Source organism: Xylocopa sonorina, chromosome 2 (genome assembly GCF_050948175.1).
Source record: "Xylocopa sonorina isolate GNS202 chromosome 2, iyXylSono1_principal, whole genome shotgun sequence".
NCBI classification, from domain to species: domain Eukaryota; kingdom Metazoa; phylum Arthropoda; class Insecta; order Hymenoptera; family Apidae; genus Xylocopa; species Xylocopa sonorina.
The window spans coordinates 5,588,756-5,607,263 of record NC_135194.1 but is presented as its reverse complement, the minus strand read 5'-3'; the positions used below and the strand labels follow the sequence as shown (position 1 = coordinate 5,607,263).

Below are 18,508 nucleotides of genomic sequence, written 5' to 3'. Positions count from 1 at the left end.
TGCGAACTCCGTCTCCTTCTCGGGTGCCGAGACACCATTGCGTGGGGACAGTCTCCACTTCCTTCAAGGGCGAGGCTGGTGATAGCCTCGCGTAGCTCGCGATCTCCAGGTCCGCCAACAATGATGGCGGGCCTAGAAATCGCCTCTCCAATGCACTGAGTCTGCCTTGCAGGCACTTATCTTCTGCCTGCAAGGCCTCTAACTGCGCCTTCAGCGCAGTAATGTCTTTATTCGGCGGTAGTGTAACCGGACGTTTCACCCTCTGCGTCAATTCGATGATGGCAGCCCTCAAGCACCTGGCACCAACCCTTAGATCCCTGGATGGTACCCTTGAGGTTTCTCGATTTGGCCGCAGCCAATTCGATCTTATTGGCCTCCTCAAGGCCCAAGCTCCGAGGCTTATTCCTTGCCTCCTGGAGGAAATCCTCCATTTCCGAAACACGCGATTTCAACTTATCCGTTGGTGGCGAGATGCCTGTGCCATGGTGGATCGCCAACAGGAGCCTTAAATTGCATCTGAACGTAGGCCCTCTTTGCCTCAGTGAGGCCGACATACTCCTCTGTTTTTATTATCGGTTTCATTATCCTTATTATTATCGTAGCCTTCCCATTATCCTGCACTTTGTTTTTGGTTTCCTTACTTCGGCTCCTGATGCTTCTCCTTTCGTGCCTGTGCTTCCTTCCGAGGCTTTCTTTTTCTCCTTTATATAAGCTTTTCGTATTCGATTCTGTATCCCTATCCTTTTGTGTCATCGACAGGAGGCTCTAAATCCCCTGCCCAATCTTTAATCTTCTGCCAGGACCCGATGGGGCTCACGCCGCTGGTGGGGGTTGGGGTGGAGGCTGCATGTCCTCCATCATCCTATTGCCTACCCTGATACGGACGAGGAACTCCTAGGACCACTCGAACTGCGACCAGCATCTATCTTATACTCTAACCGATTCGTAGTCATGCGTTTCCCATTAAGCTTGCCGGAATCAGTGATGTTGATTCGTTCAATCTAAATTATTATTTTCTTTTCAAGTTTCTCGATTTTTTAAATTTTCTCTCACGATATCGCCTATTTCGTTGTACCTTGCCCTTACGGTATGGTATATAATCTGTTGTTTGATATTTCAATATTTCTTCTACAGATTTTCTTTTTCTTTCTCTTTAGTTACGTTTTTGTTATTTTATGCTTTCTACTCTTCACATTCCCTCTCTACACCATCCCGAAATCGGCGTTATACGATTACTTCAGGATGGCGCCCCGGTTTCACTACATTGAGATCGAGTGTTCTCCCTTGTATTCGTTGAGTTATATGTCATATATTGGAGAATATTCCTTCTTATCCTTTGTATTTTTCGAATTACGTTTTAGTTAGATGTATATTAGATACGCGTCGAAATATCGGATTTCCATACGATTTTTTAATAAAATTTTATTCTTTTCCGACTGTGCGTTCCCATTTCGCCAAAGGCGCTCCTGTATTCGACACGGACTCGCTCCGATTGAATCCGCCGATCATTACATTACATTACGTGAATGAACGTTCAATCGGAGCGGATCTCTGCTCCTCCGTAACTGCGGAAGGCTTACTGCATAGCCTTATCCTCGGGAAAGTTGCGGAGGTTGCCTACGCCCCGAGATGGAAGTGTAGTTATGTCAGATTTAGTTAGGTTACGTTAGGTTAGGTTAGGTTTGGTTAGGTTTTATAGCAGGTGGCAGAGATCATTAATAAGAAGATGGAGGAACTACGTTTGGAGCTCCTCCCAGAATTGAAGAAGGGGAGTTTGCCCTTGAATGACTCCATTACTCAGACCATCGAGGGAAAGAAGGAGGAGCTGAAGAAGAATAAGGAAGGCAAGGGCTCGGTGACTTCCAAAATCACCAAGCCAAAAAAAAAAGTTGACGTGCCAAGAGGCTAAAAAGAGCGCTGCAGCGACACTAGCACCAGCGAGTTCTACAGCTGGTGTAGCAAAGGAAGGTACTTGGGCCTAGGTGGTGGGCAGGATGCCAGCTAGGACAGCCAAAAAGACCCAATCTGCCCCTGCCCCGCCACCTAAAGCCCAGGTGGCCAAAAAGGAGGACAAACCGAAGCAAACCTGCCACGCACCGCGGCAGCCGCGCTGACCCTTCTGCCTGGCAGCAAAGCCATATATCGTGATATCATAGTGGCTACCAGGCAGAGGGTCAAGCTGTTTGATGTTGGGGTGGAGTCTGTCCGCCCCAAGAAGTCCAGGACCGACGGTACCTTGTTGGAGATTGCCGATCCTGAAAAGGAGGTTAAGGCAGCCATCTTGGTGGAAAAATTGAAGGAGGCGTTGGCCGGCGACGGCTTGACGGTGGCCAGGCCGATCAAGAAAGCAGACCTGTGAGTGATCGGTCTGGACGACTCAGTCACCTAGTCTGAGGTGGCCGAGGCCATTGCTGGCACCGGAGCGTGCCAGGTGGAAGACGTGAAGACCGGGAGCAGTCGGTCTTCTCAAAGAGGACTCGGCACCCTTTGTGTGCAGTGCTCCCTGACAGCGGCCAGAAAAATGGTCGCTGCCGGCCGTATCCGGGTGGAGTGGGCTGATTCCCGAGTAATGGCGCTGAAACCCCACCCGGAGCAATGCTACTGCTACTGGGTGCAAGGTCACGTGCAACAGCGGTGCACTACACAGGTGGACCGGCCACCAGGCGGGCCTTTGTACCACGGCCGCGCCTGTGTGCCTCATTTGCAAAGAGGCAGGGCGGTTCGCGGACAACAGAACGGGAGGCAAGACTTGCTCCCCACCTAAGGCCCGCCGAGGCGACAAGGGGGCACAGCCGTCGTCGGCTGCGCAGAAGGGAGTGAAGACTGGAGAGAAGAAGCCCAAGGTCCCCAGTGTCCATAAAGGGGGTGGTGTAACTGCACCACCCTCTAACGTGAAGATGTTCCAGCGGGGGTGGTGCACATGCATCACTCTTCAACGTGGTAGGCAGCGGACATCACATGGACATTGGGGACAAGATGGAGCAGGTTGAAAATCCCGCTCTCATGGATGACGCTGGCCGGGAGGGAGGCCATGGACATGGCCTAACGTTCCCGCCTCCCCGCGGTCAGGTCATCCAGACCAATTTCAACCATGCCATCGCCGCACACGACCCAATGGTTCAGGGTCATAGTAGTGGGATGGTTGAGTTGGTCGTCGCCGCGGAGCCGTACCGGGTTCTCCAGCACTCGTCCTGGGCTGGGGACACCTGGAAGACTCCTTGGTGATCGCCCAGTTGGTCCCGTTGCGGATCCGGCGATAGCGCTTGTTGCGTGCGGCCACGGGTTCGTGGCGGTCGACCTGGCTGATTGTCTGGTAGTAGGCGTCTATCCACCACCGAGATGGCCCATCAGTCGTTTCGACACATTACTGGATGAGCTGCAGAGCTTAGTCTCTTTGCACGCAGCTCGTCCAGTGTTCGTCCTCGGGGAATTCAATTCTCACGCATCCGCATGGTACTCCCCGTGGACGGACCAGAGGGGTCACTCGGTGTTGGATTGGGCGGCTGGCCTGGGCCTCCGGTTATTAAACCGGGACTCGGCCAGCACGTGCGTGCGCTACCAGGGCGAAAGTATCATGGATATATCTTTAGCAAATGCCCTGGCCGCGCGACGTGTGTCGGGTTGGAGGGTCGACGACGTGGAGACTCTCTCTGATCATGCGTGAATACGCATTGAGGTCTCTACGCCTCCCCCAACCCGCTCATCAGCCCACTGCCAGAAGAGGTGGGCCCTGAGGGGCATGGATGAGGACGCTCTGATGGTGGCCGTTCTCGCAGTGGCCTGGTCGGGCATTTTGGCTGGGTCGGTGAACGTTAATGCGGAGGCGGATTGGTTCGCAGACGACATGACGTAGATTTGCGACTTTGCCACGTGTCCGGTCCAATCCGCCCCACCGCCCGGTGTATTGGTGGAGCGATGAAATTCAGCGCCTCCGCACTGATTACGGGGTCGCTTGCCGCCAGTACACCAGGGCGAGGCGTTGACGCAACACCGACGCGGCGAGAATACCCTGATTATCGTACACTTACAAAACAGCTGCAGCTGGCCAAGGCTTAGGTCTGGGACGGACTCCTCTCGAAGTTCCGTGAAGATCCATGGGGCGCCCGTATAAACTTGTCATGGACAAGTTACGTCCATGGGCGCCTCCACTCACGGAGACGATGGACCCTCCACTCTTGGAGCGGGCCGTCGGCACCCTGTTCCCTTCTGGGGAGGTGTCAGCCCCCGTTCAAACCACCGACCATGTCTTATGGTCACAGGAGTTGGAGGTATCCGTAGAGGATCTGGTCGGTGCCGTCAGACGCATGGGAGAGCGTAACACCGCCCCCGGTCCTGACGGTAGACCTGACCGTGCCTGGGTCTTGGCACTCAGCGTCCTCGGTCCCCGTCTGTGCAGGCTGTTTACAGCCTGCCTCCAGACGGAAACGATTCCACTTCGGTGCAAGTGTGGACGGATGGTTCTCCTCAAGAAGGACAACAGGCCCGCGGAGTCACCCTCCGCCTACAGGCCTATCGTGTTACTGGACGAGGTTGGTAAGCTCTTTGAGCGTATCGTTCAGCGTCGCCTCGTCCAGCACCTGTCTCGGGTTGGATCCTATCTGGCCGAGTGCTAGTTTGGCTTCTGGGAGGGACGGTCGATCATCGACACCATTACTGGCGTCAAGTCTCTCTCGGACTCGACCACGTCCGTCCAGGAGGGAGTTGCTCTGGCAGTATCTCTGGATATCCAGAATGCCTTCAACTCCCTCTCGTGGGCGACCATCCGCGGGGCCCTCAAGCATTACGAGGTGCTCCTCTACCTGCGGATGGTGATCGATGATTACCTCCGAGACAGAGCCATCGTTTACGGTGGCCGCGATGGGCCTGTTAGGCGTGACATCAGCCGTGGAGTACCCCAGGGATCCGTACTGGCCCCTTTATTGTGGAACCTGAGGTACTATGCGGTTCTGTGGGTCTCCTTTCCGGCCGGCCTACACTTAACGTGTTACGCCGACGACACAATGGTGTTAGCCACCGGCAGGGACTCAGGGAGGACCATCTGTCGGGCGGAGGTCGCGGTTGCGGCCATCACCTCGCAGATTCGGGGCATGGGGTTGGAGTTGTCCCCTCAGTAGACGGAGATCGTTTGTTTCCGTCCTTGTAAGAGGGGCACTCCTTCCCCGTGTCTGGTGAGGATCGGGTCGTCCGATGTCCAGGTAGCTAAGGACGTCAAGTATCTTGGTGTCTACCTGGACGGCTCCTGGAGTTTCGTCCCGCACTTCGCTCGTCTGACCGTCAGGTTGGGCAAACACAAGACTCATCTTACTCGCATCATGCCCAACCTTGGCGGTCCGAACGAGCGGGTGCGCCGTCTCTATTGCAGAGTGGTGAGGAGTGTGGCACTGTACGGTTCCCTTGTTTGGGCCGATGCGCTGTTGGCCAGTCGGAGGAGCATTACGCTCCTACAAAGTGAATGGAGACGCACGGCCATACGCGTCATTAGGAGATACCGTACGGTGTCCTTTGAGGTGGCCACCACCCTGGCGGGACTTCCAGCTCTGGAGTATCTGGCGCTCGAAGACGCCTACATTTATAGGTCTCTTCGCATAGAGCGACAGGTCTCCAGCCTGTCAGGGAAGAGCATTAGTCGGGACGAGCTTAGGTTCCAGGCCTAGCGGTCCACTATGTCAAAGTGGCGAGACGTGTTATCCCACCGCGGAGACCATTGGACCGTGGGGGCGATCCTGCCCATTTTTGATAGATGGGTGGGTCGTAGCAAAGGACGGCTTACTTTCCGAACCACACATGTGCTAACCGACTATGGTTGTTTCGATCAGTACCTGTGCCGAATCGGATGCAAAGCAACCGCGCGGTGCCACTATTGTGGCACCGCGGAGGACTCGGCGCGGCACACTCTTCAGGAGTGTCCTGCCTGGGAGGTGCCGTGTCGGGCATTAGCGGCGAAGGTGGGTCCGGACCTCGCGTTGCTGAGCATCCTGTCAAGGATGCTTGGTCGCGCGAGGGTCTATCAGGCTATGGTCTCCTTTTGCGAGGAGGTCATGGTCGCGAAGGAGGTCGCCGAGCGGGTTAGAGAGCAATCCATGCCCGCTCGACGTCGCCTACGGGGTCGGTGTCATAGACGTTTGCCCTGTACCGCCCCACGGGGGGGGGAGCTTCGACCTTAGGGTGGAAGTCGCTCCTAAGAACCCTTCGGGAGGTGGGACTTCGCCACCTTCGCCTTGCCTGCAGGCTACGAAGGTGGCCTTTACGCCTCAGGGGCCACGACTCAGCATTCGTCGGGTCGTAGTATCGGGTCTGAATCACCCGGCGCACCCAGTCCGTCCGGGCCACGCCTGGCCCGAGGCGTCGACGACGCCCGTGCGGGGAGGACCACTTTGGTGGTCGTGCCCCACGTTTTTGCAGGGGCGTCGTCCGGGGGGGGGGGGGGGGGGCACGGTAGGTGCGATTGGGGAATCGTACCGACCATTGCACGCGTCCCCCGGGACGAGAGCGGTGGCTGCGTGATCCAGCCATCGCTCATTCCTCGGACGGGACAGTGTATCTTGTCGACTATACTCCCCACCGGGAAGGGGGTCCTCCCAGTCACAATGGCGGAACCCGGCGCGCGGGGCGGAGGGGACCGGACGTGTTCGTCCAGAGTTCCCGGTTCCCACGCAGCATCTCCGTGGACGGTCACTGTGGGGTTTTAGCCGGTAAGAGTCCGGCATACCCCCCGAGTTCCCCATCTTCGGAGATCCATGATGATTTTCCTACGTTAAAAAAAAGGTTTAAGGAAGCGTAGGTTTGATTAGTTTATGTCTAAAAGAGGTAAAGTTAAGTTGTGTTAAGTTGGGATAGATTTGAGTGAAGGTAGATTAAGTCAGATTTGGTGTAACTGAGGTTAGCTTGGTCCAAATTAAGTTTAAATGATGTTAGACTAAGTTATGCCAAGTAAGATATGGATTACCGATAGCTGGCAATGCTATCCGTCGATAGTTCTTGAATTACCGACTATTGGCAATACCAGCCGTTATTATATCATGATTTATCGACCGCAGACATCACCTACTGTCGATATATCATGAGTTACCCACCACAGGCAACACCAGTCGTTGATAAGTCTCGAGTTACCTACTATTGGTTGCACCAGCAGTGTGTGAAAGCATGCGTTATCGGTTGTTGGTAACACCAGTCGTCGATAATTTATGGATTATTAACCACAAGCAACACCAGTCGTCGATAATTTATGGATTATTAACCACAAGCAACACCAGCCGTCGGTCGATTGTGAGTAACCGACCGCCAGCAGCACCATCCATCGACAAGTTATAAGTTATTTATAATGGGAATACCCATCCGTAGGCAGGTATTGACTCGTTTTGTCATCTCTTCAATCACTGCTGAAACAGAATTGCGAACAGTTTGAGCACTTTTCACAGAGATAACTCCACCGTTCTGACAACAACGAACGCCACATATGGGTTTTCACAAAACCATTTGCCACACAACTCAGTGCTTAAAGGGTTAATAATGCTAGCGCTATTACTTTAACCAAGCATAGAATCCATTGGTATGAAAAATTATGATCTTGTGAATAATATCAAGGTATGCTTACCATATTTAAAGAAAGCACCAAATATAAAAATTAAACGAATATGGATTCAAACTCGTGTTGCTTATATAATATCCAAGTTTGGAATGTTAATGTGTGCTCTTGGAAAGGCCGATCAATTTGAAAATGATGGTATTGCTGTGAATGCAGTCTTGTCAAACAACCATAATTCAAGAGATAATTAACATCCCTTTTGCAAAAATTTATAATATGTAAATTTCGTAAATTTTAATGGTGAGAAAGCTGGTACACGGTTTTTGAATCTTGAAAATGGTAAAAAGGTGCGGCAGGGAGAGGAGAACCTAGTCAACCATCAGATACAATATTAACAATGGATTCCCAAAATTTTCTCGCAATGCTTTCTCATAAAAAAAATATATTTATTACGTTCAAATTAATTAGAAATGCAAAATAATTTTACTAATAACATAATATTTTATATCTTATGGAGAATTAAAACTTGCATCGATAAACTTGTAATGGAAAAGTTGAAAAATTAGCAGTGATCTACGGAAAGTAATAAAATTAGAGAAATTAAAGGTCAATTTAAATTCGAAACTTATATTGAAAAATTAACATTGACATATTAACTAATTAAGGAAAAATTATTCTTACTTATAAAAATTTTGTTACTTTTTGTAAAAGCTTAATATGTTAAAAAAACTAAAGTAAAATATATTTTAATATATTTTTGTAATATATTTTGTAACGCTAAATGATAAAAATTAAATAAATTACCTTTGTCAATATTTATTTATGCAGATTGAACTTTACTCGTACATTTATAATAAATTGAACATAGTTATTCACATTTAATATTTTCTTTGAAAACAATGAGCAAAGATATAATGTACTTTGTTATTATAGTTCTAGCTGCTTCCCAAGTTCCGAAAACGATAAAATAGTCCAACGCCAGCAAAAAGTCTAATGTTTCATAATTATTTTATAGTTGAAAGATTATCTTGCTTTATGCCTGGATGGATGCTTATATATATGTATAACTGCCAAAATGAAATGAGATCGCAAAGTTATATTTACACACCTGCGTGCTGCAATTTTGTCGTATTTAAATTTGCTGATATAAATGCTTATAATCTAATTATCAATTACAAATGGAATTATACAATTTATCCATGTAATAATCTTTTCATATTGTATGCATCCTCCAATACATAGATAGTATCTTTAATCTTGATGGATTTCGTATGTGCGTGTGCGTGTGCGAGTGTGTGCGACCGCGTGTGTATGTATGGTAGCAATTGCAGAAATACCACATAATATGTTTCATAGTTTCGATTTTAGTAAATCGAGTAAAATGGCATAAGAATTTCTGTAGAATATCAGGGGGATGTGAAGCTATTATTGCATTGCATACAGCATTTTTCCCTGGAAGAATTTTTCTTCCAATGTGTCGACTCAAGATTTTTTTGAATTGTTCTCGTTTAGAAAATTAAAACTGAATGGCATATCCCTTAACACAGCACTCCGATAACCACAATATAACAGATACAAGGTTCCTTTATCTGAGATTAAGGCCCGCTTTCTGTGTTTCGTAACTTCTTTACATTGTGTTACATTCTTAAGACTCTCTTTGTAAGTTACAAAGAACAGAAGCGCTACATGGATTATAAAAGTGTAATAGTTTAATTTATATAATCTTGAACATTTTATATCTGTTTACGTTGCTTTGCTTATTGTATATGTTCATCACCTGGCGCTGAACCAACTACTGTTGGCATCATCCCTTTCTAAAATTTGGAAAATACACCAGATCTAATGAAACCTTGCTTAGATTGCAAATGTGTTTTTACTGTATCCAACAGAAATAATATTACATTGACAGAAGTATCAGCTAGTTCTCGGCTCCTATTTGAAACAACATTAAATCACCTTGTTAAACAATAATTTATTAAATGTGACTTGGACCTTTAAATTTGAATTTATAAACATCTAACAAATAAACATGTTTTTCTTACTATTCATATCATTATACTTTCAGTGGTTTATTATGTGCTGTCATTTGATATATTAACCCAGACAACCAGCGATTGTCGCGCCAATAACACCGGGTGGAACTCTAAGCACTGTGCTAGCACGGTGCTGCCTCTCAGTTCTCGTAACAGCACAGGGCTAGCACTGGAGCGACACTGCGTGTCACGGTGCTATCAAAGCACCGCGATATAGCACAGGGGCGACACGGCGTGCCAATGACACTATCAGCTCACCATAGTGACACGCGTGCCAGTGGCGTAGGCTAATATATACCAATGAAGAAGCTGTTTACATGAAAATTATAAACAAATATTAAAAATGACTAAACTAAGCAATTTATTTGTTTCGGTTCGAAAATAGATACACTGACACGAAAGAAAGATATAAAAACTTCTTTTTATTATTTTCTGTAAACTATAACTTAATACAGCGATTTTTTCAGAAAAGTCGTTACTTACTTTATCGTAAAAATACATACACTTATTTTATAAGTATTTTTTTCAACTCTTCATTAAAAATTCATGTAACAAAGGTATATTTTATTTTTAATAATCTTTATAAACGATAAAACCATGTATCACAAGAATATATGTACCAAAGGAAAACAAATAATGACGTTCAATATTTTCACCTGAAAATTGTGATACGCTAGTAAAGTAAACGTAACTTAATTGGTTCAACATTTTATAAGTAAATGTATCATTTATTACAATTTCCTTAAACAATATGCTGCCATCGTATTTAATAGTCTCTATTGGAATGAATTTTCCTGACGAATTGAAAAAATATATATGACTCTCTCAGTAACTATAAATGTTGGCAAACAACTACCAAAACGTCTGTCAGTACTCGTATGCGGATATCTAAACTCTGACGTATTTAATTTGTACGGAATAACAGGTGGTTCCCCATTAACAAATGTGACGCCTACGCCAATGCAGAAAAAATTTCTGAATGGAACGATGACACGCGTGTCACGCTGGTGCTGGCGCAGTGTCATTCGCACGCGTGCTACGCTGGTGACTAGAACGTGCTGCCACTGCGTGCCGGCATTTTAGCTAACAAGTGCGGACGTAGATGACTACGGATCTGCTGACACTCCTCGGAAGTGTCGCTACAGTGCCGGTATGGTGTCGCCACCATCTTATCTTGTGTTGTCTGGGTTTAGACTTTTTGCTGACATTGGTCTAATTAATCTTTTTCGGAACTTGTGGAGCAGCTAGAACTATAATAGCAATGCACTTTATATCTTTGCCCATTGTTTCCAAAGAAAATATAAAATATGATTAAATATGTTCAATTTATTATAACTGTACGAGTAAAGTTCAATCTGTATAAATAAATATTGACAAACGTAATTTATTTAATTTTTATTATTTAGCGTTACAAAATATATTACAAAAGTGTATAAAAATATATTTTGCTATAATTTTTTTAATATTTGACATATTGAAATTTTACAAAAAGTAACAAAATTTTTAAAAGTAGGAATAATTTTTTCTTAATTAGTTAATATGTCGGTTTTTTTAAGAGGATACTATTTGAGCTTATATCCTTGTTAACAAACTCGCTGTTTAAATTAGTTTGGATGATAATTAATATTTGCATGATCTTTTCCTCCGATTTATCTGCATAATTTATTCCTTCTTTTCAATTGTCATATATAATTATCCAAATTAATTTGTTCCAAATTCTCCTCTAGGAAGAAATGAGGCATCAGTTTATCGTATCAATAATATTTATATGGCGAAAAAGAAATTTATTTGTTTACTAAAATATAAATTATACGTTCATGTATTAATTGTAAATCTTTAGTGATACACACCTGGATTACACGCATAATGGATAAAATCAGACATTCCCTCAGTTTTTTAATATTGCCTCATCGATTAAAGACTGATTAGTAACAGATTTACTGTCTTTGCAAAATAAAAGCGTACATTGCATCACCCATTATTTCCAGCTTCCCACTATAATTTTGTGATTCTGAATCAACTAACATCTCTATCGCAGCCATATGTATACCTGAAACAACACGTGCGTAACGCAATCTTAAATTGAGGGAATTATTTTTCTTAACAATGAAATTAGAAATATATATAATTTACTGCAGTCTTTGACAAGACTGCAATCACAGCAATACCATCATTTTCAAATTCATCGGCTCTTCCAAGGGCACACATTGACACTGTAAACTTGGATATTATGTAAGCGACACGAGTTTGAAGCCATATTCGTTTAATTTTTATACTCAGTAGTGGTCTGATATTTACTATATGAGGATTTGTGCCTTTCTTTACATATGGTAAGCTTACCTTGGACCTGAAAATAAGTATAGTGTCATATTACTGAATTTTATTTCTACAAGTAAAACAGAACTTTCATACTTACACTATAAATGTTCCTCTAGAATTGATGTTACTCATAAGATCATAATGTTTCATACCTATGGATTCTATTCCTGGTTAAAGTAATAGCGCCAGCATTATTATCTCTTTCAGCACTGAGTTGCGTGACAAATGGTTTTGTGAGAACCCATATGTGGCGTTCGTTGTTGTCAGACCAGTGGAATCATCTCTGTGAAAAATGCTCAAACTGTTCGCAATTCTATTTCAGTAGTGATTGAAGAGATGGCGAAATGAGTCTATACATGCCTACGGATAGGTGTTCCCATTATAAATAACTTATAACTTACCGATTGGGATGGTACTGCTGGCGATCAGTTGCTCGCAATCGACTGGCTGGCTGGTGGCGCTTGTGGTTAATAATCCATTAAATATCGACGGCTGGTGTTACCAACAACCGATAACGCATGGTTTCACACATGGCTGGTGCAAGCAGTAGTAGGTAACTCAAGACTTATCAACGACTGGTGTTGCCTGCGGTCGGTAACTCACGATATAACGACAGTAGGTCATGCTTGCAATCGATAACTCATGATATAATAACGACTGGTGTTTCCAACAGTCGGTAATTCAAGAAGTATCGACGGATGGCATTGCCAGCTATCGGTAATTCATATCTTGCTTGGCTTAACTTAATTTAACATCATCTAAATTTAATTTGAACCAACCTAACCGCAGATACACCTAATGTGACTTAACCTACCATCACTCAAATCTAACTCAAGCTAACACAACCTAAATTTACCTCTTTTAAACATAAACTAATCAAACCTACATTTCTTCAAAGCTTTTGAGGGAGAGAGTTGTGTACTAAAATGAATCACAAATTCCTTCGACAGCTTTATTTGATACTTCTGATTCTCGCCTCCAATTCTGTATTTCTACCTTGTAACTTGTCGAATGTCTTTTGCCGATTTTTTTACCTTTGCTTATAAGCATTTTCTTGCACCCGTACGTTTCGGTGATTGGCCACCGTACATATTCTGGCAAGCCAATTATCTTATCTGTTTGTGGGTGCCGCCCTTCTTGTCGCTTAAGAAGGGCGACATGGACGTTGGCGGGGGTATTGTTGTTAAATATTAATTTTCAGTAATGTAGGGGGATTTCCCGAGGTTCGCTTACCTGGGGCCTAACGGTCATGGCCATATGGGCCGCTGGGCCCAGGTCCCCGGTAATCCTCGGTTTATGGCGTTATGGACGTGCTATCGAGGACGTTGACTAAAGTTTATTTTTCTGTTACTTCTTAAAAATATTAAAAGCTAAAACGTCTCCTCAAAGGTAGCTTACTTATCCTGCACACCATAAACCGTGCTAGTTATTTCTACAGCGAATATTACTTTATTGTTACTGCTGCCAGCCGCTGCACTTTTCTTTTCTTTTTTAACGTGGGGAAATTCTCATGGATTTCCCGGAATCCCCTGGGGAACTCCCGGGATATGCCGGACCTTTACCGGCTAAAACCCCATCATGACGGTCCTCGACGCAGTTGGGAGGGTTCCAGGAACACTGGACGAACACGTCCGCCCCACCTCCAGCCTGGTCGTGGTGACATAGAGGACCCCCTTCCCGGTGGGAAGTGTGGTCGACGAGACACACGCCTCCGTCAGAGAAATGAGTGATGGCTGGGACACTTAGTCGTCATTCCCGTCCCGGAGGACGCGTGCAATGGTCGACAAGTTTCCGCCAGCGTACCGATCGCATCCTTCGCATAACACCCGTGAAAATAGGCGGGACACGACCACCAAAGGTGGTCCCCCCCCCCCCCCCACGGGTCGTGATGGGTGTCGTCGACACCTCGGGCCAGGCGTGACCCGGACGGTGTGGCAGCCCCGGGTGCGTCAGAGCCGACAAATGCCAAGCCGTGGTCTCTGGGGCGTAATCGCCACCATCGTTGCCCTTAAATGCGACACAAGTGGTGAAGTCCCGCCCCCCGAAGTTTTTTTAGGAGTGACTCCCACCCTAAGGTTGAAGGGTCTAGAACACCGATCCCGTAGGTGACGTAGAATAGGTCGGGATTGCTTCCTAATACGCTCGGCGGCCTCCTTCGCGACCATGAAATCTGGGCAAAAGGAGACCATGGCCTGCCAGACTCTCGCGACCAAGCATCCCTGACAGGATGCTCGGCAACGAGAGGTCCGGACCCACCTCCGCTGCTAATGCCCAACGCGGTATCCCCGAGGCAGGACACTCCTGGAGAGTGTGCCGCGCCGAGTCTTTCGACGCGCCACAATGGTAGCACCGCGCGTTCGCCTCGCGTTCGCCTCGCGTCCGATTCGGCACAGGAATGACGACTAAAACATCCATGTTCGCTCAACATCTGTGTGGTTTGGAAAGTAAGTCGTCCGGTGATGCGAATTACATATCTATTTATGACTGACAGGATTGGCCCCGTCACTTTGATATGGTTGACCGTCGAACCAAGCGCCTAAACTCGTCCCAACTTGTCATCTCCCCTGGCGGGCTGGATATCCCACCAAGACGAAGACGCCAATAAAAGTAGGCGTCTTCGAGTGTCAAGAGCTCCAGAGGTGGAAGTTTAGGAGCTGTCCAAGTGGACACTTAGATATTTCATGTTCTTGGCTACCGGCACGTCGGACGACCCGATCCTCGACAGACACGGGGCCAGAGCGCCCCTCCTACGAAGGCGAAAACAGACGATTTCTGTCTTCTCAGGGGACACATCCAACCCCATGCCCCGAATCCGCGAGGCGATGGCGGCAACGGCGACCTCCGCTCGACGGATGGTTCACTCAAAGCCCTGATGGTGAGTAACAGCATGGTGTCATCGGCGGAACACGTTAAGTGTACGCCGACCGGCAAGTAGGACTGCAGAGCCGCGTTATACCCCACGTTCCAAAGTAGGGGGCCCAGGACGGACCTCTGTAGTACTCTACGCTTTATTTCACGGCTTACAGACCCATTGCGACCACTGAAACGATGGCCTTGTCCTGAGGTAATCACCGTCCACCATCCGCAATTAAAGGGGCCCCTTGTGACTTTCGAGTGCCCCACGGTTGGCCGCCTAGGAGATGGAGTTGAAGGGATTCTGGATGTCGAGTGAAACTGCCAGTGCATCTCCTCCCCTGGTCGTAGCCGCGTCCGATAGGGATTTGATTCCCGGAAGCCAAACTGACATTCGGCAAGATCGGATCCATCACAAGACAGGTGCCGGACGAGGCGACGCTGAACGATACGCTCAAAGAGCTTGCCGACCTCGTCCAGCAACACGATAAGCCTGTAGGCGGAGGGCGACTCCACGGATTTATTGTCTTTCCTGAGGAGAACCATCCGTCCAGTTTTCCACCGTAGTAGAATTGTCCCCGTCTCTGCAGGCTGTTCACAGAACGCTGAGTGTCTGTGACTATGTAACATGGTCGATGGAGTGAGCGGGCACCGACACACCCCAGATGGGAATATTCTGCCGCGTACCCGCTCCAGGAGTGGAGGGTCCATCGTCTCCATGAGTGGAGGCGCCCAGGGACGTAACACGTCCATCAGCAGTTTATAAGGGCGGTCCCATGGGTCCTCACGGAGCTTTGAGAGGAGTCTGTCCCAGGCCTGAGGCTTGGCACTACTTATGGCTAGCTGCAGTTGCTTCGTAAGAGCACGATAGTCAGTGTACAGCTCTGCCGTTCTCACTGCGTCATTGTTACGCCGATGCCTCGCCCGGGTGTACTGGCGGCGAGCGACACCGCAATCAGTGCGGAGCCCCTGTATGTTGTTGCTCCACCAGTACACCAGGCTGCGGATTGGCACGTCGGAAATAGACGCCATGACGTTCGAGGAGCAATGTGTCTCCGCATTGACATCTACTGGCCCACATGGAATGCCCGCACAGGCCACTGCGAGAACGGCCGCCATCTGGTCGTCTTCGTCCATGCCCTTAAGGGCCCACCTCATCTGGTGGTGAGCTGTTGGACGGGTCGGGAGAGCTGTGGAAGCATCTATGCGTATGTACACATGGTCTGACATTTTTTCCACGTCGTCGAACCTCCAACCCGACACACCATGAGCGGCCAGGGCATTGGCGAAAAATAGGTCTACTATGGTTTCGCCCTGGTACCGCAAGCACGTGCTGGCCGAGCCCCTGTTTAATGACCTATGACTTAGGCCAGTCGTACAGTCCAACACCGAGTAACCCCTCTGGTCCGACTCGGGGACTGCCACGCAAATGCGTAAGCATTGAAATCTCCGTGGACGAACACTGGACGAGATGCGTGGCGAAGAAACGATGTTCTGCACCTCGTCCAGTGACATGTCGAAACGACTGAGGAGCCAATTTGGTGGCGCGTACACTCCCACCACCAGACCGCCACATCACTACCAGACTGAGAATCCGCCTAGTCCACCGCCACGAACTCGTGGCCGCGCGCAACAGGCGCGATCGGCCGGATTCAAGATGGGACCGACGGAGTCGACCAAGTCTCCAGCCCAGGACGGGCGCTAGAGAACCCGGTGCGGCTCCACGGTGAGGAACAACTCAATCTTGCCACCGCATGGTTCAGTTTGGTCTGGATGATGTGACCGCGGGGAGGCTGGAACGTTACGCCGTGTCCATGGCCTCGCTCCGGCCAGCATCATCCATGGGAGCGGGGTTAACTTCTCACTCAACCTGGTCCTCAGTATCCATCCGATGTCCGGAACATCTCACGGTGAAGTGTGATGCAGATGCATCATCCCTGCTGGAACATTCCATGATGGAAGGTGATACCGAGGCACCACCTCCGCTGGAACCCACGCGGTGGAGGGTGATGTAGCCACACCACCCCCTTCATGGTCATTGGGGACTTGGTTCTTCTTTCCCCTCGTCAATCCTCCCTTCTTTTACGCAGCCGGCTCTTGCCGTTTCGGCAGGCCTTGGGTGTGGAGCAAGACTTGCCTCCCGTTCCATGGTCTACGGGCCGTCCTGCGTCCTTACAGATGAGGCATAATGGGGCGGCCGTGGAACAACGGCCCGCCAGGTGACCGGTTTCATCGCACCTATAGCAGAGGTGGAACCGATCCACCTCAGCAGTGCACCGCTGCTGCACATGTCCGAGCGCCCAGCAGCAGTAGTACTACTTCGGGCGGGGTTTCAATGCTACTACGTGGGCGTCACACCACCCTACACGGATACGCCCGGCAGTGACTACTTTTTTGGCCACAGCCAGGCGCACTGCATCCAAAGGCTGCCGAGCCCTCTAGGTGAAGACCGGATTTATCCGTTCTACACCTCCTCCACCCGACACTCTCTGGTGCCGGCAATAGCCTCGCCCACTTCAGCTGAGGTGACTGACTCGTCCAGGCCGAGTACGCAAAGATCGGCCTTCTTGCTTGACCTGGATACCGTGACGCCATTGCAGGCCAAAGCCTCGCGCAAGTTTTCAGCCAAGGCAATTGCCTTGGTCTCTTTCTTTGGACCAGCAATTTCAAGAAGTAGCCAGCTGGGCCGTGCCTTCTTGGAGCGGTCACTTTCCACCCTAACGTCGGTCAGCTTCATCTTCTGTCTGGCATCAGTCATAACGTCTCTATACGTGGACTTACTGTCAGGCTAGAGGGTCAGCACTTCTGCCGCGGTACGCGGCAGTCAACCCAACTTCGGCCTATCTTCCGCCATCTATTCTTTCTGGGCCTTCGGTGGTGGGGCAGGGGCCAATTGGGCCTTTATGGCCGCCATTACAGCCTTTCTGCCCAGCACCTGGGCCCATGTACGTTTCTTTGCAGCACCAGATGTAGTAGCTAGTGCCGCTGCAGGTGAGCACTTCATTCCCTGGGGCGCCATCCGCCTTGATGCCCCAGATGGGTCACTTTTGATTTCAGAAGATGATGGGGAAGTGCTCAGCTGCTTGGCTTTTGAAGCCACAGCCCTCTCTCGAAGCTGGTGATAGACTCGTGTGGCTCGCGATCTCCAAGTCCGCCATCATTATTGTTGGTGGAGATCGCCTCTCCAATGCACTGAGTCTGCCTGGCAGGCGCCTACTTTCCGCCTGCAAGGTCTCTAACTGCGCCTTCAGCGTAACAATGTCTTCATCCGGCGGCGGAGCAGCCGGACATATCACTCTCAGTGCCAATTCTAGAATGCCAGTGCTCAAGCACCTGGCGCCAACTCTTAGATCACTCTGGATGGTGCCCTTGAGTTTACTCGATTTGGCCGCAGCCAATTCGATCTTATTGGCCTCCTCAAGGACCCAAGCTCCGATATCCTCCAGGGGTTTATTCCTTGCCTCCTGAAGGAAGTCCTCCATTTTCGACACACGCGATTTCAACTTTCCCGGTGGTGACGAGATGCCTGTGCCATGGTGGATCTCCAGCTTGAGATCGCGTTGCGTCTGAACGTAGGCCCTCTTTGCGTCAGCGAGGCCGACATACTCCCCTGTCATTGTGGGTCTCCCACGCTTTTTCGATTTCGGGCAGGGTCGCTGCACCGAAAAAGTGGATCGCACCGATCCCACGGACATATCAGAATCGTAGGAGGCATCTTCTGATTCTTCAACGGCGCCCTTCTCCAGTGAAATACGCACTCTGTCTGAGACCATAGCTG

At 48.6% G+C, this 18,508-nt stretch overlaps 2 protein-coding genes across 2 annotated transcripts; one reads left to right on the top strand and one right to left on the bottom strand.

Annotated features, from left to right (window-relative positions):
* The first annotated feature begins 2,958 nt into the window (after positions 1-2,958).
* LOC143433139 (uncharacterized) lies at positions 2,959-3,590 on the top strand. Its single transcript, XM_076910286.1, has 3 exons — positions 2,959-3,146; positions 3,184-3,453; positions 3,563-3,590. The coding sequence occupies exons 1-3, from the start codon at positions 2,959-2,961 to the stop codon at positions 3,588-3,590; spliced, it is 486 nt and encodes a 161-aa protein (XP_076766401.1).
* A 10,236-nt stretch (positions 3,591-13,826) lies between these two features.
* On the bottom strand, positions 13,827-16,245 carry LOC143433138 (uncharacterized). Its single transcript, XM_076910285.1, has 6 exons — positions 15,247-16,245; positions 14,728-15,171; positions 14,573-14,624; positions 14,384-14,531; positions 14,134-14,279; positions 13,827-14,047 (listed from the first exon to the last, which is right to left on the bottom strand). The coding sequence occupies exons 1-6, from the start codon at positions 16,243-16,245 to the stop codon at positions 13,827-13,829; spliced, it is 2,010 nt and encodes a 669-aa protein (XP_076766400.1).
* Between the last annotated feature and the right edge of the window lie 2,263 nt (positions 16,246-18,508).

Bases quoted from the DNA above. Each gene is read 5' to 3' on its own strand.
- LOC143433139 (XM_076910286.1), top strand. From the start codon at position 2,959: ATGGACATTGGGGACAAGATGGAGCAGGTTGAAAATCCCGCTCTCATG. The intron at 3,147-3,183 runs GTTGGTCGTCGC...CGGGTTCTCCAG, and splicing joins CATAGTAGTGGGATGGTTGA to CACTCGTCCTGGGCTGGGGA. The intron at 3,454-3,562 runs GTACTCCCCGTG...GTGCGCTACCAG, and splicing joins AATTCTCACGCATCCGCATG to GGCGAAAGTATCATGGATAT.
- LOC143433138 (XM_076910285.1), bottom strand. From the start codon at position 16,245: ATGTCACTGGACGAGGTGCAGAACATCGTTTCTTCGCCACGCATCTCG. The intron at 14,625-14,727 runs GTCGAGCGGAGG...TCGCCTTCGTAG, and splicing joins GGGCTTTGAGTGAACCATCC to GAGGGGCGCTCTGGCCCCGT. The intron at 14,048-14,133 runs GTGGGTCCGGAC...CCTTTTGCCCAG, and splicing joins GTTGGGCATTAGCAGCGGAG to ATTTCATGGTCGCGAAGGAG.